The sequence below is a fragment of the Vidua macroura genome, chromosome 6 (assembly GCF_024509145.1).
Source record: "Vidua macroura isolate BioBank_ID:100142 chromosome 6, ASM2450914v1, whole genome shotgun sequence".
Classification (NCBI taxonomy): domain Eukaryota; kingdom Metazoa; phylum Chordata; class Aves; order Passeriformes; family Viduidae; genus Vidua; species Vidua macroura.
Genome location: NC_071576.1, coordinates 1388933 through 1413976, shown reverse-complemented (window position 1 = coordinate 1413976; position 25044 = coordinate 1388933). Strand labels below are relative to the sequence as shown.

Genomic DNA, 25044 nt, shown 5'->3' with positions numbered 1-25044 from the left:
AGCAAACAGCTGCGTACACATGATCCATGGACTCCTGGATCCTGCCATTTGGATGCAAATCAGGCTGTCTATTTATTGCCAAAGCTTTATAATTTTGTGGAAAAGAGTTAGAAGAAACAAGGAGTAAAGCTGCGAACCAGACGAAACCACGGTAATCATTGCACTATAATAGAAATATGATTGGCATTAGCATGAGATTGGCTGTGTTGTTCTGACTAAACATGTGAGTTTCGAAGGAGATCCAGTTGGGGAGCAGGAAATAAATCCTAAACCTGACTTTTTCCGCAAAATTCCTAAAATCTGGGGCTTTTCGAGCTGTTTTGTCTCTGTTTTACCCTGGACTAGTTATGAGGCGTCGCGGGAAGTTCCCGGTGCCGCGCTGTTGTCGGGTCGGCTAAAGCCTGGCTTAAACTTGGTTGTCCCTGCCCGTTTTTTTTTTCCCAGATTTGGATGATCCCATAGTCACGGTCCACCAGAGCATCGGGGAAGCCAAGGAGCAGTTTTATTATGAGAAGACCGTGTTCCTCAGGTGCGTGGCCAACTCCAACCCGCCCGTGCGCTACAGCTGGCGCCGCGGCCAGGAGGTGCTGCTGCAGGGCTCCGACAAGGGAGTGGAGATCTACGAGCCCTTCTTTACCCAGGTAGGCCTAAAAACCGGGAATTTTTTTTTCCATCTTGAGGCTTTGTAATGGGATCTGCCCGCTGGATTTGTGGGGTGGGGATTGGGGATGGCCTCCAGAGGATGATGCCCCACCCAAACACTCCTGGGTGTTGTTAATAGATTTGCTGGCATAAAATGTATTTAGATTTTTGTAAAAATAGGAATTATTAAATGATGAGGGAGAGGTATCTACTGGAGGCCTTTTAAAGTGATTTTTATTGGATCCTGGAAGGCCAAACTTCTGATTCCCATTTCCTCATCCTTCCTGATCCAGCTCAGTGATTCCACTCTCAGCCTAAATTGCAGCCTTAAAAATCTCTTCATGTAGATTAAATTTTAAGGAAAAATTTCTTTGTAGAAGAGGTACAGGCTGCCCAGAAGAGGGGTGGAGTCTCCATCCCTGGAAGGGTTCAAAAACCGTGTGGATGTGGCACTTGAGGACATGGATTCATGGAGAACATGGTGGTGGTTGATGGTTGGAGTTAATGGTCTTGGAGAGCTTTTCCAACCTGAAAAATTCCATGATTTCTGACTATGGGAGCTCCCCATGTTAGTTTTTACACTCCTTTTTTTTTTTCCCTGCCTCTCTTATCTTTAAATATAAGGTTTCATTTCACAATTCCCCCACTTAAAAATGAGGTGTCAAAAAAGGAAATAAAACCTTGTCCAAAGTGTTCCTGCTCCCATTCCCAGCCCTGAAGGGATCCTGGCTCTGTCGGATAAGCTGAGATTAATTTATCATTAATTTTTACACATTTGCACCGAGGCAGGATGAAAAAAGGTGACAAATCCCATTGTCTGTGGCCAAAAGTATGGGATGGTGTTTAAAGAAAAAAAAAAATAAAAACAAAGGAAAAAAAAAAAAGGGGGAAAATTTGGATTGGAAAATCCCAAGGAAGAACAAGGAAAGACAGAGGTGAAAACTGCCTGGTAATTTGATGTTCAGAGCAGAATGCAACTGCGACTTTCATAAATAATTTTCAGTTAATGATTTGAGAGCACCTTCATTTGTGGCTTTTTATTGTACTTGACAGCTTTATATTGCTCCAACAGCTCCGTGTTTTCCGGAGAAATGTGGAGCACGGAACCTTGCAGAGATGGGAATTAAATCACAGAGCCAAGTTATCGGTGTCCTAAATGTAATGAGATTATTTTTAATTTAACATGAACGGACCCAGTTTAGCAAATCTGGGGCTTTGCTTGGACTCGAGTATAAACTGGAGTTTTGAAATGTTTTAATTAAAAAGGGAAAGTGGATTTTTTAATTTTATATTTTATTATGGAAATGCTGAGCATTGCCTTCCCTAAAATCTAAGGATTCATCTACTAAAATGTGTCACATGAAATTAGGTTTTTTTTAGGTTATTAAGATCACCCTTCCTAAGATCTTGGTGTGGGTTTAATTAATGAATAAATCAGATTGTCCTGGTGATATTCCAAATCTTATCCATAACCTTTCTCCAGTTATTGGAGGGCAGCTGGAATTAGCATGGCCTGGATCCATGCAGGCAAGACCTGCTCTGTGTTTATGAGAGGAAAAGCTGTAATTAAAGGTTCAAGAGTCATCAACATCTTCTGCTTAATTAGTTCATTTCATGGTAGGGATGCAAATAGGGAGAGCTGATGGGAAGAGGGACAGAGGGAATTCAGAGGACTGAGACTTGGGAATTTTGAGAGGGAATTTTTTTTCTTGAGGGGTCTGAAGGTGGATTTAAATCTGGAAGTGAAATGGAATGGAAAGGGAAACAAAATTTCTCGTGTTTTTTACCCCAAAAAAGTTTTTATTATGATGCTTTTATTATTCTGGTAAACACAGAATCCTGGGATGCTTTGGGTGGGAAGGGACCATAAAGCTCATCCCATTCCAACCCGGGAATCCCAGGCTGCTCCAACCCCATCCAACCTGGCCTTGGGCACTGCCAGGGATCCAGGGGCAGCCACAGCTGCTCTGGCAATTCCAGCCCAGCCAGGAATTCCCAATTCCCAATCTCCCATCCATCCCTGCCCTCTGGCACTGGGAGCCATTCCCTGGCTCCTGTCCCTCCATCCCCTGTCCCCAGTCCCTCTCCAGCTCTCCTGGAGCCCCTCCAGGCCCTGCCAGGGGCTCTGAGCTCTCCCTGGAGCTTCTCCTCTCCAGGGGAACATTCCCAGCTCTCCCAGCCTGGCTCCAGAGCAGCTCCAGCCCTTGGAGCAGCTCCATGGATTCCTCTGGATCACTCCAGCAGCTCCACATCCTGCTCTGTCCCCAGAGCTGGAGCAGCTCTGCAGGTGGAGTGCCATCTGGGCAGGGCAGAATCCACCCCCTTTCCCTTTTTGCCCATCCTCTGGGATGATCCCAAAATCCAGTCAGCAATTAAATCACGGGAGACGCTTGGAAAACTGGGGAAGTCCAAACAAATTCCTTAAATATGATCAGATTCTTCCAGTCAATCAGGAAACATCAGCCACTTGTTCCAGCACCCATGGGGAGAGAAACGGAGCAAACCTGCCCATCCTTGTCCACAAAAATGTTGGGAAAATGAAGTTCCCAAATCCCAAATCTTGATGGAGATTTTTTCCCTGAGAGTTCTTATCCTCGTTGCTCATTGGAATTGCTCAGCCTGAGCACGAGATTAAATTTGCTGTATTTACGATAATTACGCAATTAGACATAATTAGACTAATTATCCCAACCAATGAGGAAAATATATACATTTTTTATAAATCTCTGCGAGATGGGGACAGGATCCAGAATTCCATTGGGAGTTCAGCCCAAGTTCAACCTGGAGCTATGGAGGGAATGCTGGGATGAAGCTGCTCAGTGCTTCCAGAACTCAATGCCTTTGGCAGCCTGGATCAGGCCCTTCCCTATTCCAGAAAAACCTCCTAAAGCAGGAATTTGATCCTTAGGAGCAGCCTTTCCAAGGTTTAATTTTATTCCCATCATTTCCATGGAATTGGTTATCCATAGAAACTGTTTAAATCCCAATATTCCCAAAATCTCTCCAAACTTTCAAGGACTGTTTATTTTCTCTCCTGCTCAGCTCTATTATTTTATATGGGTTTCTTTTTTTCCCGGTTCTGTTCATTCATTTCCCCAAATTTCCTTATTTTTCCTAGACATTCCTGGGTACTTTATCCATGTCTGTGTCTTCCTAAGGCTGTGCCTTTCCAGGCCCTTCCCTATTCCAGAGAAACCTCCAAAAGCACAAATTTGATCTTTAGGCGCAGCTTTCCCAAGGCTTGGCCTTGCAATGGATTTAATTTTAATCCCATCATTTCCATGGGATTGGTTGTACATAGAAACCACTTAAATCCCAATATTCCCAAAGTCTCTCCAAGACTTCAAGGACTGTTTCTTTTCTTCCTTGCTCTGCTGTATTTTTTTATATGGATTTAATTTTTTTGCCAGGTTTGTGCATTCATTTTTTCAAACTTCCATATTTTTCCTAGGCATTCCTGAGCAGTTTGTCCACTGATATTGTTAAAAATAATTCCATGTGTTCCAAAGGCTGTGCCAATATTAAAGTTGTTTGGATTTATCAGGACACCGGATAATGAACGTTTTCCACATTTTTCTTTTGGAACTTTGCAGGGTGGATCTCACATTTCCCATTTCCCAGTTTCCTGCTGTCCGTATTTGAAGGAATTTGACATTCCATGTCCCATTCAGCTCCCGGCTCCATCCCTGCTCCCTGGCTAAAAATAGAATCCATCAGCTCCTCATTTTTAAAGGAAAGCAGGAGCAATTTTGTACCTTGGGATTTTTTCTTCATGGAAACTGTACCTTATAATAAATTATCCCGAAAAATTTGCAACTTGAAGGACTCCATCAAACCAATTTCCCTGTGACTTTCCAGTGTTGATATTCCTTGTATCCTTTGGAAATCCTTTGGAGGAGGATCTCAAAGCCTTTAGGTAGAATCCCTGGAAAAGTTGTTTCCATGTTGTGGAATTTCTTGCAAACTGACTCCTTTTTTTAGGCTGATCCCTTCTGGATCCGTTGGTTGTGTCTTGTGGATATAACATCAGGGGTCAATCCCAAGAAACCCACTTGGGAATGCTGGAGGAGGATGGAAATCCCAGATTTTCCTCTGCCTCTGCCCCTTCCTGACGTTCTCCCATCCTTTTCCAGGGAGAAACAAAGATCCTGAAGCTGAAGAATCTGCGACCTCAGGACTACGCCAACTACAGCTGCATCGCCTCGGTGCGGAATGTCTGCAGCATCCCGGATAAAATGGTGTCCTTCCGCCTCTCCAACAAAACTGGTGAGCTCCAGCAGCACCTCCTGCCCTGGCTGAGCTCAGCTCCAGAATCTGGGGCTCTTTCAGGGAATCCTGGAATGGTTTGGGTGGGAAGAACCTTGAAGTCCATCTCATTCCCGCCCGTGCCGTGGGCAGGGACACCTTGCATTATCCCAGGGTGATCCAAGCCCCAGTGTCCAACCTGGCCTTGGGCACTGCCAGGGATCCAGGGGCAGCCACAGCTGCTCTGGGAATTCCATCACAGTCCCTCACTTCCCTCCCAGCCAAGAATTCCTTCCTGATATCCCATCTAAACCTACCCTCTTCCAGCTTAAAGCCATTCCCCCTTGTCCTGGTCACTCCAGCCAGGAATTCCTTCCCAATATCCCACCCAAATCTCCCATTTTCCACCTAAAAGCCATTCCCTGTGTCCTGTCCCTCCAGGCCTTGTCCCCAGTCCCTCTCCAGCTCTCCTGGAGCCCCTTCAGGCCCTGCAAGGGGCTCTGAGCTCTCCCTGGATCCTTCTCCTCTCCAGGGGAATATTCCCAGCTCTCCCAGCCTGGCTCCAGAGCAGAGGGGCTCCACGGAGCAGCTCCCTGACCTCTGGAATCCCTCCCAGTTCCTTGTGCTCCCTGTGCTGTTGGAACTTTATGGTTTTTATTCCACAAAATATTTCATGGGAATAACCCAACCTTTTTTCTACTCTGGCATTGATTTCAGGGATTGATTTGTCCTTTTCTTACATCGACCTAAACATCAATTCCTTCATTGATTCCAACCAAAATGTTTCCTTTCACATTTAATTGTTCCAAATGGAATTATCCAAGGGGTTGTGTTGAAATCATTTTGTGGGAAGGTCTCTGAGTCTTTAGGTAGAATCCATGGAAAAGTTTTTTCCATTTTGTGGAATTTCTTGTGGATTTATTCTGGTTGTTGGGCTCATCCCTTATGGATCAGTCAGCTGTGTCTCTCCCTCTTGTTGTGATTGTAACACCAGGGGTCAATCCCAAGAAATGGACTTGGGAATGCTGGGGGAGGATGGAAATTCCAGATTTTACCTCTCCTAAAGGCTCCGTGCCCGGGATAAGCACAGGATGTGTCTGAAATGGTTTCTAAAACTCCTACCAAGAGCCAAACTGAGCTTGGATTTCTGACTAATCAGGAATTTCAAGGGAATGTGCTTTGGAAAACAATTCCACAAGAAGTGTTGGGACATTTGGAGACTTCAGGTTAGATTAGGGTGGGTTATGACTTAATAATTTGTGTCTGAGGCCCTGAAATCGGGGAAAAAATGAACACAAAATTAAAATGCTGAGTGTGGTTGGGATCAACGAGGAATTTTATTTGCACTTCCATATTTGCCATCATTCCTGTCCTCAGGGCTTTATTCCAAGGAGTTGCCTCCAGCTTTTTTGGAATTGATGACTAGACAGCAGACCTGTGGTTTCCCCACTGCTGTCCACAACCCTTAAAAGCAGCTCCACCAGGAATTACAGTCTGCTCCAAAGATATCCGGGAAAATGACTTGGAAGGCCTTAATTTCCACTCCCATCAGTTTTTCCAGGGGAAAAAAAAAAAATATCCTGAAGTGAGGTTTGTCCCTCATGAGCAGCTCTGGTTTTTATGGCAGGAGAAGCCTTTCCATGGGAGGAGGGGCTGGGAGTTGGGAGCAGCTCCTGACCCTCACCCACGGCACGAGAGCGTGGGAATTGATCCCACTCCCATTTTTCCTTGGAATAACTTTGCTGTTGGAGCCAGCGCTATCTCAGTTCCTGTTGAGCCTCATCTTCAAAAAAATTGATGTTCCAGCACTTGGGGAGCAGCAAACTCTCATTTCCTGAGCCCAGGATGGGTGATCCAGGGGCAATTTTGCCAAAAGAAGGAATTATTCCCACCTTATCCATGCCATGGTTATTTGGGGAGAAAATTGTCTTTTCTGGAGTAATTTCCCATGTAGACAAGCCTGGAAAATAACAAGGATTCCCTCTTTTCCGTGAGGAATTTGATGAAGGGCAGGATTAGATGTGAAAAGTGGTTAATGCAGGAGCTCATTAAGGACAGGGACTGATCTGGGGGTGGCTCTAAACCAAAATTTGCTTATTTAATAAAACTTCACCTCACAGAAGTTCTTCAGTTGAACTTCACCTGGTGTAACTCTGGAGAAACTAGAGAAATTGTGAATCCGGAGGAATCCAGGATAAATCCAAAGCAATGAAAATTGGAGCCTGAAGTTGAAGCTGTTTCAGTCCTGTTCTGTCCATTGGTTTTAGCTGGAAGCTGGAGGGATGGGATGGAGAGCCTGGAATATCTGAGAGGTGCAAAGATGTCCCAGATTTATTGTCACTGTTGTGGTTCTGAGTGTGTTTAATTCAGCTGCACTTTGTGGGATCCAAATGGGGGGATTTGGCTGTTCTGCCTTTGATGGAATATTGGAATGTGTTTGGGTTGGACCTTAAATCCCACCCAGGGATGGCAGGGACACCTCCCACTGTCCCAGGTGCTCCAGCCCCAGTGTCCAACCTGGCCTTGGGCATTCCAGGGATCCAGGGGCAGCCACAGCTGCTCTGGCAATTCCAGCCCAGCCAGGAATTCCCAATTCCCAATCTCCCACCCATCCCTGCCCTCTGGCACTGGGAGCCATTCCCTGGCTCCTGTCCCTCCATCCCTTGTCCCCAGTCCCTCTCCAGCTCTCCTGGAGCCCCTCCAGGCCCTGCAAGGGGCTCTGAGCTCTCCCTGGAGCCTTCTCCTCTCCAGGGGAGCATTCCCAGCTCTCCCTCCTGGCTCCAGAGGTGCTCCAGCCCTGGAGCAGTTCTGTGGCCTCCTCTGGATCACTCCTGCAAATCCACAACTTTCTTGTGCTGAGAATTCCAGAGCTGGAATTTCCCAGGTGGAGTCTCCCAAGGACAGAACAGAGGGGGGCAATCCCCTCCCTCCCTGGGCCCTGGATCCTCAGCCCCCTCCTCCAATGCTGTGACCTCACTTTTCAGACAAAAAGATTTCTTTTTTTCCAGCACAGACCAGTTTTAAACACAAAACCAGCCCCTAAACCCCAAGTGGGTGCTGGAAATGGAGCAGCTGAGGTCACCCCAGAGGTGTCACCGTGCACAGGCCAAAGCCCAGGGTGACAATTAAAATGAATAATTTAAAGCAGAAGGTAGAGGAGCTTGTTGTGATTGATTTTGTGTCTAAAGGCAGCAATTAATCTGCAAATTTCTTATCTCAATATATAAGAAATTTGAAGGGAGCACCTCCATGGCAGGGGTAGAAGGGGATGGGATTAAAGGCCCTGTCCATTCCAAACCCCATTCCATGATTCTGGAATTCTCTCCCATCTCTCTGCCTTTACCTGGACCGTGCTTTGCTTGGGTTTCTGTGAGCAGCAACAAATTCCTCCTCATGTAGAAATCCCTGGATCTGTTGTTCCAAGCCCAGCTCAGCTGAGTGTCAAAGAGGAATTATTGACAGCTGACGCTGTCACCAGTTTGCATGGGAGGCACTAAAAAAAGGGAATTTTAGCCCCAGCTCCTGCTGAATGGCACATGGAACACTCCGAGCTAAGAATAACCTGAATGGAGCTTTTCAAGAGCGTTCATTGTTTCATAATGCCAGAGAAAATGCAGGATATTTACCCAGAAAACCACGGGAATTCTGGGCTCCTTAGAATAGTTCCTGGAATATGATTGAGGAAAAGCAAATCAGGCTTTTATCTCGCTCCACGAAGCAGCTTGGGTGGCACTGATTCATTTGGAAATGATATTGGAAAGCCAGTTTTTAGTGTAGGTGATCATTAATCCATAAATTAAGGCTGAGTTTTGGCAGCTTCCAGGAGAAAATAAACCAGCCCAGGAACTTTTCCCGAGCAAGATGAGTCTTTCAATCCGTGATTTTTCAGCTGCCTGCCACAGCTCATTGAAATCACAGCTGAAGCTGCTGCTCTGTCTGGGGCATGTGGTGGGAGACAAATTAAAAAAGGCTTAATTCACTTTTAATCCCTCGATTAGGCTGAAGTCTGTCATGATAAACTTGCTTTGTTTCCCGTCAGTCAGACAATGCACTGCAAAGGGAATTATGGAAGGTGGAAAAAATATTTCTCTTCACATTTCCTGGCATTCCTGGGGGGAGGTGACAGGGATCTGCATGAAAGGGGCTGGAAATCCTGAGGGTGCTTTCAGCTGAGCAATGCAGGTGGATGATTTTATGGAATCCCAGAATGGTTTGGGATGGAAAGATCTTAAATCCCACCCAGTGCCACCCCTGCCACGGCAGGGACACCTCCCACTGTCCCAGGCTGTCCAACCTGGCCTTGGGCACTGCCAGGGATCCAGGGGCAGCCACAGCTTTTCCAGGAGAATTCTTTGGCAAAAAGGAATAATAGGAAATAAAGGTGGAAAGGATCCCAAGGGATCCCCCAGTCCTGTTCTCTATTAGGTCTAAACCTTGCCCTACCAATCCCATTATCCTGGCTGGTTTTGACTCCCTGCAGGGCTGAGAGGGAATCTTGTCCTGGCATGGAATAAGGAATTGTCCTCTTTCCCTTTGCAGCAGCATTTTCCCTGTTGGAATGTGGGTGTCTCGTCTCAGGAGAGGCTGAGGGAGCTGGGAAGGGAGCTGGAGAATTCCTGAGGGAGCTGGGAAGGGTCTGGAGAATTCCTGAGGGAGCTGGGAAGGGGCTGAGCCTGGAGCAAAGGAGGCTCAGGGGGGACCTTGTGGCTCTGCACAGCTCCTGCCAGGAGGGGACAGCCGGGGGGGTCGGGCTCTGCTCCAGGGAACAGGGACAGGAGGAGAGGGAACGGCCTCAGGCTGGGCCAGGGCAGGCTCAGGGTGGGCATTGGGAAAATTCCTTCATGGAAAGGGTTCCCCAGCCCTGGCACAGCTGCCCAGGGAGGTTTGGAGTTCCCATCCCTGCAGGGATTTAAATCCCAGTGGATGTGGCACTTGGGGACATGGTCACTGGTGGCCTTGGCAGTGCTGGGAATGGTTGGACTCGATGTCTTGGAGGAGTTTTCCAATCCTAACTATTCCATGAGTGCATAAAGAACATTTCCTTTACTCCACGGGGGTCACATCATCCCAGAGCCCCCAGGTCCTGCTGGTCTCCTTGGGGAAGCTCAGCCCTGTGGGAACGCAGAGCTCTCCACATTCCCAGCCCCACAAACACCGGGTCCAACCAGAGCTGCGTTCCCCAAAAAATTCCCTTTTAATACATCCCTGGACCCCAGCTCCCTTTTCCCGAGCGCATGGCTGATGTTTGTTCCTGCCCAGACTGTGTCCTCCTGAAGCCTGAGGGTCCCTCCTTGGCAGCTCCTCATTAGCCAGCCATCCCTAATCCACTAATTAGGATGTTGCCGTTGCAGTGGGGCAGGGCTGAGGTGTCTGGAGCTGTTCAGGCAAGAGCTGCACTCGGGGAATGGAGGAACAGCTCATCCCTTCTATTTTTGGAAAGCGGGAATTGTGCTCTAGGGGCTCTTAGATCCACGACCTCGGCTTGCAGGCCTGACTTTGGCGTGGCTGGGATGGATTTAATCCTGCGTGGATCTAAATTCAGCAGGGAAGGGATCTAAATTCATCAGTTCCACGACGGGTTTAAGCCGCCAAAGGGAGGATCCCGCTTCCCTCAGCGCCTCTGGATGAAATCCCCACGGAATGAATCCCTCCAGTGTGGGAGTCGGGAGCTTTTGTAGCCTCTCCCGAGCAGAACCGGCGAGGAAGTGCCTTGAAAAGCCAAGATCCGCCTCCCTCCCTCCCGCTGGAATTCTCAATGCCACTTCTGTGCGTGAGCGGCAGCACGAGCCCACCGGGGCAGCAAAGTGCTGGAAAAGGGAGAGGAAAAGCACCCAGGAAAAAAAGGAGCATAAGGATGTGAGTCACCAGAGCTGCGGCCCCACGGCTCCAAAAGCAGAGGGAGTCTGGAAAAGTTGGAGGAGGGGAGAAAAGGGTGTTGAGGAATGGGATAGGGAGACCTGGATTGGCTTGTGTGGATATATGGGAATGTATAAACGCTGAGCTCAGCTGAAAAACCCTCATAAATGTGATTTATAGTTATATTTGTTTCTAGTTTTTGATTTTAAGGAAAGGTTCTTCCCCCAGAGGGTGCTGGCACTGCCCAGGCTCCCCAGGGAATGGGCACAGCCCCGAGGCTGCCAGAGCTCCAGGAGCTGCCAGGGATGCCCAGGGTGGGATTGCTGGGGGTCTGGGCAGGGACAGGGGCTGGATCAATGATCCTTGTGGATCTTTCCCACTCAGGATATTCCAATTTACAGTTCCCTGATAATTCCATTCTTTATTTCTATCCTGTGACTCCCCGCTCTGCTCCCTGAACCTCAGAATTTTCCATTTTTGACAGGGTGCCCAGACAAAACCATCTCGCTCTTGCCTCAACGTTAAGCTTCTTTATTTCAGGGACAGGCTCAGGGCAGACTGAAAAATAGGATTGTTTTTCTTTTTAATCCCTGACAGGAGCAGTGACTGCTCAGGGACCCCAGTGGGAGGTTCAGGGGCACAGACAAGGGTGGCTCTGGCCAGCAAGGGACACCTGCCCTGGGTGGGGGGAGCCACCCCTTTGTCCCAGAACAGATCCAGGTATTTCACCAGCTGGAAATTTCTCCTGTGTGCCAGGGAAAACCCTAAATCCTGCCTGTGACATGAGGGGCTGGAGTTAGATCATCTCTGAGGCCTCTTCTACCCCAAAGCATTCCATGAGGAACCATTCCAAGATGATCCCAAAGCACTTGCAATGCTTAAAGCTGCTCTGGGAATATTTTACCTCAGTTATTCCATGTATCAAGTCAAAAAAAAAAGGACACAAACCTGAAAGATCTGGGATTTGAGAAGCTTCTCTTTATTTCTTCTTGACCTGGGAGTGCTGGAAATTTAAAGGCAGTGAAAAGGAGATGGGAGAAAAGAGAGAGTAAGTCAAAAAGAAAGATGAGGTGTAAGAGAAATATGCTTTATTTGCCTAAACACAAAGTTTTTAGACAAGAACTATTCTAGAACTCTAGAACTGATCAGCTGGAGAATTTTCTCCTCTTTTCACATGGTGTGCAACTTCCACTGGGATCTCTCTGGAGGAGCAGAGGATAAACATAGAAAAATATAAAAGATTTTCATCACTTGATCAGTTTTAGGATTTTTTTTCTTTTATTTTTCCCTGGGTTTATTTTTTTAGGGGTAATTTGGGTTTCTTGAAGTCTTGGTGATAAAAAGAAAGGACCTGCCCTAAAGCAGGGTGGGCAATAAAAAGTTGATTTTTGCCCTGTAAAATAACAGTAAAAAAAAAAAAAAAAAAAACAAAGATGACAGGGAATGGAGCTGAAGGAAGGGAGATATGTTGGATTTATGGAAGGAATTCCTGGCTGGGAGGGTGGGCAGGGGCTGGGCTGGAATTCCTGGAAAAGCTGTGGCTGTCTCTGGATCCCTGGCAGTGCCGAAGGACAAGTTGGGCACTGGGGCTTCGAGCAGTGTGGGACAGTGGGAGCTGTCCCTGCCTGGCAGGGCGTGGAACAAGATGAGTTTTAAGCTCCCTCCCAATCCCATTCTCTGTTTTCCTGATTCTAACTCAAAATCTGGGAATTCCTTGTTTGAACTTTCCAGAGTAAATAGTTACAGGAATGCTGCTTCCAGCCTGGCAGGGAGCTCAAACCCTTCCTCTCTGTGCGCTGTGTGTCTCGTTAGGAATATTGGCTTTGTGTTCCTGCAAGAAATACTGCCTGTGAATGAAATGGATGCACACACAGCAATGGATATAAAAATATAATTCAATTATGTTCTATTACTTCGGTTCTGCCTTTCAAATAATGCCCCAAACTGGAGGAAATAATGTCCTTTCATTTCTATTCATCACAGCTGAGAGCCTTGTCAAGGACATGACTTGCTGCCTGTACTTTGATATTGCTATTAAATTATTGGGTTTCTTCTGCATTTCCAGTAATCCCTAAAGCCAATTGTGACATTTCCTCAATTCCATACATCCAGCCTAAATGCCTCTATTTGTCTCACTGTAATTATGACACGTTGGCAGTGGATTTTTTCGGGCTGCTCCAAGAATGACAGATGGATTTTCCTCCCTGTGCGATTCCAGCCTCAGCTCCCCATCCCAGGCAGCAGCAGGGACTCCACCCCTTCAAATTCCCTCAACATCTTCACCTGATCCTTGAATAAATCCCAAAAATTGTTCAGGTGGGGTGGGACCTTCAGGATTATCCCACTCCACTCCCTGCAGGGCAGGGAAACCTTCCACTCTCCCAGGTTGCTCCAAACCTCATCCAACCCGGAACATTCCAAGGATGGAGCAGCCACAGCTTCTCTGGTCCAAAGCGCTTGGCCTTAATTAGCCTGGTCTAATTAAGAGTGTTAAGGATGCCTTAATGAGTGCTTGCTTTGTGCTCAGTCTGAGAAAGTCTTGCCCCAGTCATTAATCACGACCAGGGTGCATTTCCTGCTGGTTTAGGAGTCTCCCACTCCGCTCCCTGCAGGGCAGGGACACCTTCCACTGGGTCAGGTTGCTCCAAACCCCATCGAAATGGGAACATTCCAAGGATGGAGCAGCCACAGCTTCTCTGGTCCAAGTGCTGGGCAGCCCGGTCTAATTAAGTGTGTTAACGATGACTTAAGGAGTGCTGGGTTTGTGCTCAGTCTGAGAAAGCCTTGCCCCAGTCATTAATCAAGCCCAGGGTGTGTTTCCTGCTGGTTTAGCACCTTCTGAGGACCGGGCTATGTTGGAGCCATTAATTATTAATTTCCTAATCAATCTCCATCCATCTACGCCCGGTGCCTGGCTTGCCTTTAACACAAGGCCACAGAAATGGATGTAATTCCCGTTTAAATTCCCGGCCGTGCCTGGCGCAGCAGGGCCGGGCGTCGTGACCCCGCCGTAATTCCAAGAGCGCTTTGTCACCGGCGCCGCTGGCTCCCCAGGCAGCTCCGAAATCCCGGGATGCGGCGGCAGCGCTCCCACACGGAAGCCTCTGAATGGGAGCCCCTTTCCCAAGGCTGCAGCTGCGGCGTGAATGGGAGCGGGGCGGATTCCCTCCGATCAGTAGGGCCTTGTTCTGCCAGGGGAGGAGCTCCCAGGGGCTCTGCCGCTCTCTGTGTCCCCTGCCAAGCCAAGCCTGACTCCGAAATGTGGGATTGGCGCTCGGAAACCGCGACTTCCAAAGGGCAGGGGAGATGCAGAGCCCTCGGGACACGGAGTCGTTCTCGCGGTGCGCAAATGTGGTGTTTGGAAAGCGTGCTCCAGGCGAGTTTTGGGAGGGTTTCCCAGAGCTTGCTACTGTTTGATAATGATTTTTATTATTCCTAACAGAGTCCAAGGAAGGTTTTGACTGGGAATGTTGGCTGGCTTAGGCTCTGCTGGGTTGGGGGTTGTGGTTGGAAGAAGCTTTGCTGGCCAAAGCTCCATGGCCCAGTGTTCCCCTCCTTAATCCTAATCATTTAGAACAGACCTCAGCTTGGGAAGAGGCTTTGAGAGTGATAACAGACCCCATTTAGTCCTGACTCCTTCTGGCAGGGATGGTTTCGTTGCATTTGGAATTCTTGGAATTTATGGGATTTCATACATGAACCTGTCCTGTGTTCCCGTGGCTGCCCCTGGATCCCTGGCAGTGCCCAAGGCCAGGTTGGACACTGGGGCTGGGAGCACCTGGGACAGTGGGAGGTGTCCCTGCCATGGCAGGGGTGGCACTGGGTGGGCTTTAAGGTCCTTCCAACCCAAACCATTCCAGGATTCCATGATTCCCTGCTTATAACTTCCCATTCTTTTCTCCTTTAGCAGAGAAATATCAGTGTAAAGGCTCATTCAGGAATATTGGGAATATTCCCAGCATAGGAGGGGCTTGACCCTTTATCTGCTCCACTGAGTCCTATTCGCTGAAAACCTCAACAACCTTCCTAAATTTCTTCATATTTTTCGGATTAAATCCGGCTTTCCATGTCCGTGGCTGTAGAAATCCAGGGATTTCTGTTTGCTCTTTTGGGATTGGAGCTGAAAGTGAAACTTGTGGTGTAAAAGAAGGGAAACTGCTGTATCCAAACCCTCATTTCCATGTACTTTCTGTTTGGAGTGCCGGGATGAAAGGGATGTGTCCCGGCCTTTTTATCCACCCCACTTTGTTCCTGAAGGATGGCAAAGAGCTCCCTTTCATCTGCAGGATTATGGAAGCGGCCCCACCAGCTTGGGTTGACGTCGGTGCTTTTATCTTTTGCTTCAAGTTTTGAAGGATTATCTGTGGCTCCCTTGTTCCCTGTCTCGAGATTTGATGGGAAGTGGGAGCAAAGAGCAGCTCCTTGCTGGAATTGCTCAGGAAAAATGATGAAACCCGGGAGAGAGGAAGGGAGAGGGAAATAGGTGCCAGCTGCTGGGTGTTGGTGATGACCCCACAGGTTCTGCTGGTACCTGGATCCCTGGTTTTGTCACCTTCTCCCCCCCCAAAAAAAACTCCTTAAGCAGAAAACATGGCATAATTCCCAGTTTCCCAGCTGGAATTCCAAACCAGGAATCCATCAGCTACTGGAGGCAGATGATGGAAGAAGAGTTCAGAGGATGAGAGCAAAGAGACCCTGGCACAGCTGGCAGAGCTGACTGGTTTGGGGTCTGGATTTTTAGCCATGAGCCCGACTACTTTGGTTTTAAATTACCTGAACCAGGAATTCATGCTGGGAAGGATTTGAGGAGTCCACAAATGGGAGGAACAGGAAGAGAGGGCTTGGATTGTGAATCTCTGCTCTCCTAAGGAGTTTCCTTCTGGTGGGACTGCACTGAGGGAGTGGCTGGATCTGTGTCCAGGAGGGACAGGATGGACAGCAGGGAAAGGTGCCACTATTCCAGAGGGTGCTGGCACTGCCCAGGCTCCCCAGGGAATGGGCACAGCCCCGAGGCTGCCAGAGCTCCAGGAGAGTTTGGACAGCACTCCAGGGATGCCCAGGGTGGGATTGTTGGGGGGTCTGGGCAGGGCCAGGAGCTGGATTCATGATCCTTGTGGGTCCCTCCCACTCAGGATATTCCATGAATATGATGTTCCCAGTTCTCCCAGTGCCAGGGCAGGTACAAAGGAAGCTCTTCCCATTCTTTTTTGTTGCCACTTCCAAATGCAGACAAAGAAAATTCCTCCAGGGTGAAGCCCAAATGAAGCCAACTCTGATTTTATGGCTGATTCTTGTATTTGCCTCTAGTGCTTGGTTTGTATTCCTTTAATATTGAAATAAGATTCCCATCTAAAGCAGAACACCCGGGAATATCTCCCTGTAATAACAAGGATGGGGATGTGATTTTGGAATGTAACATTTTTATTGCCTTTCCCTTTTTATTACCACTTTTGCTGGCATTCTTGGCCCAGAATGTCAATCCTTCACCTTTATTCCTGGGGTTTTTTTTTGGAACTGCTGCTTTTCGTGGCCTAGCAATGGATATTTATGCATTGGTTCATCATTTATGCAGCTTAAAGGATGCCTTGGAGCAAAGCCTGGATTCAGCAAGGGTGGATCCCTCACCACAGGGCACACAGGATGTCACAGCTTAGAGTGTGATTTTTTTAATGTATATTTATATTTATATTTATATTTATATTTATATTTATATTTATATTTATATTTACATCGTTTATATATTAATATTACTTATATTCTTTATATTTTATTTATATCTATATTCTCCAATGAATTGCTGCCCTGTCCCTTATTATTGAGCATTTGCTCCTCTTCTATCACATGGAAATATTTCATGGAAAAGGCGAGACAAGAAAAGAGAATTAAATTTGATCACTTCTTTCTGAGGTTAGCAGCATCTCCCCATCAACCTGTGCTGACTGCTCCCACTACACCTGGTCATGGGATATTATGGGAATTTTATGGGAATTATGGGAATTAGGTGTGAGCTGCAGGTTGCACATCCCAGAGGGGGAAAAATGCCTCTGTCCGGGATGGTTCAGTCTCTCCGTGTGCAAAGAGATGATGTCCCAAGGGAGATGCCTCTCTGGATTCAAACTCCAGGGATTCATCCCGGTTGGCAGCCAAGTTCCCAGGAGTTCACTGGAGAGAAGGTGGATGGAGAGGGACGGATGAGTGGCAGGATCTGATGTGAGGAGAACAGGCTTCCCCTGCCAAAGAAGTTCTTTACTAATTCCTTTTTCCAAGGTTTCCAATCCAGTGTGCTGGCACCTGTCCCACACACAGGTGGGATTTTCCATCCCAAATGTGGCTGCAGGGCTGTCCGTCCATCCATCCATCCATCCATCCATCCATGCATCCATCCATCCATCCATCCATCCATCCATCCATCCATCCATCCATCCATCCATCCATCCATCCCTGCTCCCGTCAATCCATCAATCCCTGCCTGCCTCTGCATGTCCAGGGAATGTGGCTGCCCCTGGATCCCTGGCAGTGCCCAAGGCCAGGTTGGACACTGGGGCTTGGAGCAGCCTGGGACAGTGGGAGGTGTCCCTGCCATGGCAGGGATGGCACTGGGTGGGATTTAGGGTCCCTCACAAACCAAACCATTCCGTGATTTTTGTGATTCCATGGCTATAACTCTCCCTGCTTTTCTTTATCTCCTTCTCCTTTCCTTACTGGAACAACCAGTCAGAGCTGGAACAGGAAACCAGTGAGTGCCAGGACACAGGGAATGGCTTCCTACTGCCAGAGGGCAGCGATAGATGGGATAATGGGAATTAGGAGGATGGGCAGGCCCTGGCACAGGGTGCCCAGAGAAGCTGTGGCTGCCCCTGGATCCCTGGAAGTGTCCAGGGCCAGGCTGGATGGGGCTTGGAGCAGCCTGGGATAGTGGGAGGTGTCCCTGCCTATGGGATCCCTTCCAATCCTTTAAGATCCCTTCCATCCCAACCATTTCCTGATTCTGTGATTCCTGTTGTTCTGCAGCATCCCCTTCCATCAAGCTCCTCGTGGACGACCCCATCGTGGTGAACCCTGGAGAAGCCATCACCTTGGTGTGTGTGACCACCGGGGGGGAGCCGGCGCCCAGCCTGACGTGGGTGAGGTCTGCGGGGGTCCTGCCCGACAAGACCGTCCTGAACGGGGGCACTCTGACCATTCCCGCCATCACCTCCGAGGATTCCGGCACCTACAGTTGCATCGCCAACAACAACGTCGGCAATCCCGCAAAGAAGTCCACCAACATCATCGTAAGAGGTGAGTTCAGTTGGAAAACCATAGACTTTTCTCCTGGAGGATTATTCCAGTCCTAATCTAGTGGGACAGCAACATTCAAGGTTCAGTGTTCAAAGTTCAACGTTCAGTGTTCAGCATTCAATGTTCAATGTCCACTATTCAACGTTCAACATTCATTGTTCAATGTTCAAAGTTCGATGTTTATTGTTCAATGTTCAATGTTCATTGCTCAACATTCATTGTTAAACATTCAACATTCATTGTTCAATGTTCGATGTTCAATGTTCAATGTTCATTGCTCAACATTCAATGTTAAACATTCAACATTCATTGTTCAATGTTCGATGTTCAATGTTCAATGTTCATTGCTCAACATTCAATGTTAAACATTCAACATTCAATGTTCAATGTCCACTATTCAACATTCAACGTTCAACATTCATTGTTCAATGTTCAATGTTCATTGCTCAACATTCATTGTTAAACATTCAGTGTTCAATGTTCAACATTCAATGTTCAATGTTCACTATTCAACACTCAATGTTAAATGTTCAACGTTCATTGTTCAACATTCAGCGTTCAACGTTCATCATTCAACGTTCAATGTTCAACGTTTAACATTCAATGTTCAATATTCATTGTTCAATGTTCAATGTTCACTATTCAACGTTCATTGTTCAACATTCAATGTTCAACATTAAATATCCAACATTCAACATTTGATGTTCAACATTCAACGTTCAATATTCAAGATTAAATATTCAACATTCAACGTTCAATGTTCAATGTTTGACAGTGGGGGTTTCCTCTGTTTCCAAATGGTCCTGGTTGGACTAAATCTTGAAGGTCTCTTTCAACCTTGATGATTCTCTCATTCCGGGATTTCTGGTCATTTCTAATCAGTTATGGGATGAATTAGTGTTGGTTTCCAAGCCTTCCAGAGTGCTTTTGCTGGGATCAAAGCCCTGAGGTGGAACAAGGGTGGTTTGGTGCCTTTTTGTGTTTGGGTGATGCAGCAGCTTTTCCATGCAAAGTGGAGAGAAATTGAAATTGGTTTGTTCAGCCTGGAGGGCACTGAGTGGAGACCTCACTGTGTGGTCTTCAACATCCTCCCGAGGAGCAGCTCTGACTGATGGTCCCTGCGACCAGGGACAGGAGCCAGGGAATGGCTGGATCTCAGGGAAAGCTTCCACTATTCCAGAGGGTGCTGGCACTGCCCAGGCTCCCCAGGGAATGAGCACGGCCCCGAGGCTGCCAGAGCTCCAGGAGAGTTTGGACAGCGCTGCCAGGGATGCCCAGGGTGGGATTGCTGGGGGTCTGTGCAGGGAAGGATTTGGACTCCATAATCCTTGTGGGATCTTTCCAACTCAGGATGTTCCATGGTCCTGTGAAATGATCACCAAAGGCCTTGGGTGCATCCCAGGCTCCTGGAGTTCCCATTGCCTCCTTCATTTCTTCATTCCTCCTTATCTGAAGCTGTTCCTGAAATTAAGGCTGGGAATGTCCTCCCTGGTGGGGAGCTTTAGATTGATCCCTGTGCTTTAATTCCAGGAAATACCAGGAAAAGTGTCTGTCTGAAGTGAAAATAAAAGGGGAGGGCTTGCACAACAACTGCTCCCAGCTGGAGGGAATCTTTCCCAGCCCATTTATTCCCTTCTGGAAAACCCCTGGGACAGAGCAGTTAGTTTGGATACAGAGCTGGATTGGCATCATCAGAGAGGATTCGCCTCCCTGAACCAAACACTTCATCTGAACCTTATTTTCCACAATTTAATCTGGGAATGGTGGTGAAACATAAACTCCAAGCTATAGGAATTTGAAAGAATAACCTGGGATTAATCAGACTCAGGAAAAACTGGATAAAGAGGCAATGTGGGAATATGTCATGGGAGCACATCCTCTGCTTACTTCTTATTCCCCAACATCTCCTGCTCTCCAGCAGGATGAGGAATTAGCAGCTATTTCTGTCCTGGGGGTCAGGGAGGGAGCATTGGATCAGCCTGGATTGGATCAGGAGATGGGCAAGGATTTATTTGGAATATTGTGTTTGAATCTGAATTTCTGACATTTGGCTCTGAGGTTTTGTTGTCATTCCTCAGCTCAGGAATGTTAATTTGCTAGGATTTACATGGGGATGAGGTGGGGAGGGGGAACTGGGAGTGGAAAACAGCTTGGAAGAAGGAAAAGGAGAGGAAGAACTTGGTGTGAAAAGAAACCTCAGTGTTTTAATTGACCCAGCAGACAGCACCAGCCAGCCCTGAGGAAAAGCCACATCCCTAAATCCCTGCAGACACAAATTCCGTGAGTCACGGCATCATAACAAAAACAATAATAATAATATCCCCTCACATTTTTATTTATAGAAGATGATGCCTGGGAGCTGCAAGATGTTGAACAAAGTCTCATTAAAACACTCCAGGTGGTTTTTTTTTCCTTTTCCCTCCCTGCTCTGTGGCCTTGTTAATGCTGAGATGGGACCACAACAAGAAGAACCCATTAAATAAATGAAGCTCAGCTCCTTCCCAGACCCAGTTTTATTATTTTCCACTTATTTATGTTAAATGGGAAAAGCTCTCCTTTAGAAGGAAAAAAATCTCCATTCCAGTCTTGGATTTATCTTTGCTGCAAGTGATGCTGAGTTGAGGAGTGAAATATGAGAGAAAAGCAGAGTTTGGGTTGACTTGGTGTGTTTATTTCTCAGCATTTTGCCTCATTTCTCTCTCACGTTGGCTCATTTTGCTGTTGTGGGTCAGGATTTTCACACAGCAGCTGAGGAGAGAAGAGAATCTGCTGGAAATAGAAACTTCCATGCCAGGCAGGAGAAGCATTTGGTAAATGGAGTTCCCATCTTGTGCCAGGTGCACCCCAAATCCCAGGATTCAATAATAATCCCCCAATCCGACCCAGAAATAAATCTTCCCTCAAAGCACCAGCAGGGCTCTGAGGAAATTTTTACCCTTTAAATTTCTCTGAATTTCAGTCTTTATCCGAGTGTGCCTTTGTTGTCTGTGCTTCACTCCATGAATGAAGCATCTCCATGAATTTTTTCCAGATGTTTTCATATTTTTACAGCTGCTGGCCACTCACACCTGACTCCAAGGGTGGAGAGGGACTTGGGACAAGGAAGGTGTGGATGTGTTGGAGGAGGCCACGGAGCTGCTCCAGGGCTGGAGCCAGGCTGGGAGAGCTGGGAATGCTCCCCTGGAGAGGAGAAGCTCCAGGGAGAGCTCAGAGCCCCTTGCAGGGCCTGGAGGGGCTCCAGGAGAGCTGGAGAGGGACTGGGGACAAGGGATGGAGGGACAGGAGCCAGGGAATGGCTCCCACTGCCAGAGGGCAGGGAGGGATGGGAGACTGGGAATTGGGAATTCCTGGCTGGAGTGAACAGGACAAGGGGAAATGGCTTTAAGCTGGAAGAGGGTCGATTGAATGGGATCTTGGGAAAGGAATTCCTGACTGGGAAGGTGGAGAGGGGCTGGGATAGAATTCCCATAGCAGCTGTGGCTGCCCCTGGATCCCTGGCAGTGCCCAAGGCCAGGTTGGACACTGGGGCTGGAGCAGCCTGGGACAGTGGGAGGTGTCCCTGCCATGGCAGGGGTGGCACTGGGTGGGATTTAAGGTCCCTTCCAACCCAAACCATTCCAGGATTCTCTGATTCCAAGGTGTCTCCTCCATCCAGTTAGAGAGGAAAATGATGGACAACATCCTTGAAGGACACCTGCACATCAGATTAGGACACAGGGAGAGCCACAAAAAACATTTTCCAGGGTTTAAAGTCAAGAGCACTGGCAGAGTTGGGAAGGGTGTCAGGCTGCGTGAAAATCATGGAACCGCAGAATTGCTGAGGTTGGAAAAGTCCTCCAAGACCATCGAGTCCAACCATTCCCAGCACTGCCAAGGCCACCATGTCCCCAGGTGCCACATCCAGGGGCTTTAAATCCCTGCAGGAATGGGGAATCCATCCCGTTCCTGGACATCCTGTTCCATTGATTCCCTCCTGAGCGACTTCTCCCATTCCCATCTTTTATCGGATCCCTCCTTCCTTGCCATTGCAACAGCAGCACATTTTTAATTCCCTTTGACTCTGCCTGTGTGACTTTCACCTTCTGGGAAGTGGAAACCTCACCCTCGGAGTTAATTTTTCCGAGGGGTGGGATTCCCTGTCAGTTGAAATAGAAAATAATGACCGTGCTCAACAGAAGCACAAAAGCTCTTCCCGGACAAAAAGGACTCCAGGGAAATCCCTTTGTAAGGCCAGGATTGCTGGAAGTACCTCTGGATTATCCCTTTAAAAACTGTGTGTGAACTGTAGGCGTGGCTGCTAAAAGAAAATTAAGGAATAAAAGTAGGAGGAAGCTCAGATTGGGAAATTAATGAACTTTTGTTGCTTTTTTAATTAAATAAAAATCCCGGGATTTTGTTCTCTATCCCTGCCTTCCTTCTGCTTTCCTGTTCTTTATCCCTAAGCTTTTTTTTTTTTGGAATTTCCCTTGAGGTTTAGAGGAGTAAAGGATAAAATTAAGGCTGGTTGGACATCAACACCTCTGGAATGTCCCCAGATTCCATCAACTGAAATGTGAGCAGGGCCCCCATGAGCTGCTGAGCACCAGAGCCTGGGAAAGGCTCTGGAATTTTATCCCGGAGGTGGAACTGGGGCTTGGTGGCAGCAGGGATAGTCGTCACCCAGCAGGTCACTCCTGGCAGGAGGGTGAGCGATCTGGATCTTGTGGTCACTGCCTGGAATCTTCTGGGATTGGTCAGGAATTCTAATATCCTAAAATGTTGGATTTTCCATGAAACTGGCACAAGGAGCTTTTTTTTTTTAATTCTTTCTTTCCTCTCTGTATCCTGGAAAGGGCTCCCAGGAAACAGAATTGAATAAATTTCGGGATGTGGGTCTGGCATGTGTGGTCACTGCCTGGAATCATCTGGGACTGGTTGGGAATGCTAAAATCCTAAAATGTTCATTTTTCCATGGAATTGGCAAAAGGGGCTTTTTTTTTCCATCCTTTTTATTTCTTTGTGTTCTGGGAAAAGCTCCCAGCAAGTGAGAGAATTGAATAAATTTAGGGATGGGGGGTCTGGCACGTGTGGTCACTGCGTGGAATCATCTGGGGTTGGTTGGGAATTCTAAAATGAAAAAATGTTGGATTTTCCATGAAACTGGCACAAGGAGCTTTTTCCCATCCTTCTTTTCCTCTCTGTATCCTGGGAAAAGCTCCCAGGAAGCAGAATGGAATAAACTTCAGGATGTGGGTCTGGCACATGTCTGGAATCATCTGGGACTGGCTGGGAATGCTAAAATCCTAAAATGCTGGATCTTCCATTATATTGGAGAAGGAGGTTTTTTTTCCCCCCATCCATTTTTTTTCCTCTCTGTATCCTGGGAAAAGCTCCCAGCAAGTGGGAGAATTGTATAATTTTTGGGATGTGGGTCCATGGTGGCCTTGGCAGTGCTGGGATAGCACATTGGCTCGATGACTTCCAAGGGCTTTTCCAGCCTTAATAATTCTGATTCTCCATCTTATTTCCTGACTGGAGAATTCCAAAGGCCTTGGCGAATATCCACAGGCATCTCCTCCATGGAGAAACGCCCTCTGTGATGGGATTTCCAAAGGTTTTAACCAAGCAAACCTGATCTCCTCACCCAGGATGTTCCTACAGCCATAAATTCCCAGTGTGCTCCTTAAAAGTTTACAGCTCTGGGAATGAATATGGGAAAAAAGTGGAGTTTTGGAATTGAATAAATCCATTTATTTTTATTATCTGCCACAGGCTCAGGCCTGTGAGCTCTTCCGAGGCTGGAGGGTCATGGATGAGTTCATAAAAGGCTCTCCTATAAAAACGGAGATGGTTTATTGATCCTTCTGCCCTTTCATTAGGACTTCCCAGAATTTCTGTGAGCAGGAATTTGATTTTGAAGGGAGTTTGCTGCTCTGGAGGATCTCATGAGGAACCTGTTGGGCACCACGTGTCTGCAAGGATTTATCAGAAGGGACTTCAGGAGATGGGATTCATCTGATTCCTCTCCCTGTGTTCAGGTGGACACATTTTTCCCCATTTTGTCCTGGGGGTGCTTGGGACAGTAGCTGGACACGAGCCCAGGTGTAGCCAGGTGGGAAAGAGGCCAAAGACACCTGGATTGGATCAGGAATTGTGTGGGAGCAGGAGCAGGGAAGGGATTGTCCTGATTGTCCCCTGGAACTGCTGGAGCACCTCGAGGGCTGTGTCCAGTTCTGGACCCCTCAATTCTGGAAGGACCTGGAGGGGCTGGAGCGTTTCCAGGGAAGGGAACGGAGCTGGGAAGGGGCTGGAGAATTCCTGAGGGAGCTGGGAAGGGGCTGGGGAATTCCTGAGGGAGCTGGGAAGGGGCTGAGCCTGGAGCAAAGGAGGCTCCGGGGGGACCTTGTGGCTCTGCACAGCTCCTGCCAGGAGGGGACAGCCGGGGGGGTCGGGCTCTGCTCCAGGGAACAGGGACAGGAGGAGAGGGAATGGCCTCAGGCTGGGCCAGGGCAGGCTCAGGGTGGGCAGCAGCAGGAATTTCCCCATGGAAAGGGGGCTCAGGCCTTGGCACTGCCCAGGGAGGTTTGGAGTGCCCATCCCTGGTGGTGTCCCAGGATTTCCTGGAGGTGGCACTCAGAGCTCTGGGCTGGGGACAAGGTGGGCATCGGGCACGGCTTGAACTCAACAATCCCGGAGCTCTTTTCCAATTTCAGGGATTCTGTGAGGTTTAGATTGGATATTGGGGGAAATTTCTTTCCCTAAAAGGGTTCCCCAGCTGTGGCACAGGTACAGGGTGGAATCCCCATGCCTGGAGAGATTTGAAATCCACGTGGATGTGGCAGCTGGGGACACGGGGCAGTGCTGGCCTTGGCAGGGCTGGGGGATGGTTGGATGAACTTTGATGTCTTTTCCAACCTTCATGATTCCATGAAAATCTGTCTTCTGGGTTGGAGTGCCCATCCCTGGAGGTGTCCCAGGAATTCCTGGAGGTGGCACTCAGAGCTCTGGGCTGGGGACAAGGTGGGCATTGGGCACAGCTTG

The 25044-nt window shown here is 48.0% G+C and overlaps 1 protein-coding gene across 1 annotated transcript in view; it reads left to right on the top strand.

The window, feature by feature from the left end:
- The window catches only part of MDGA2 (MAM domain containing glycosylphosphatidylinositol anchor 2), a 207523-nt gene that overhangs the window by 95485 nt on the left and 86994 nt on the right, over window positions 1-25044 (top strand). The window contains exons 4-6 of the mRNA XM_053980828.1: window positions 445-641; window positions 4776-4908; window positions 17755-18024. Coding sequence (XP_053836803.1) covers window positions 445-641; window positions 4776-4908; window positions 17755-18024 — 600 coding nt within the window. The remainder of the gene's footprint in view (window positions 1-444; window positions 642-4775; window positions 4909-17754; window positions 18025-25044) is intronic.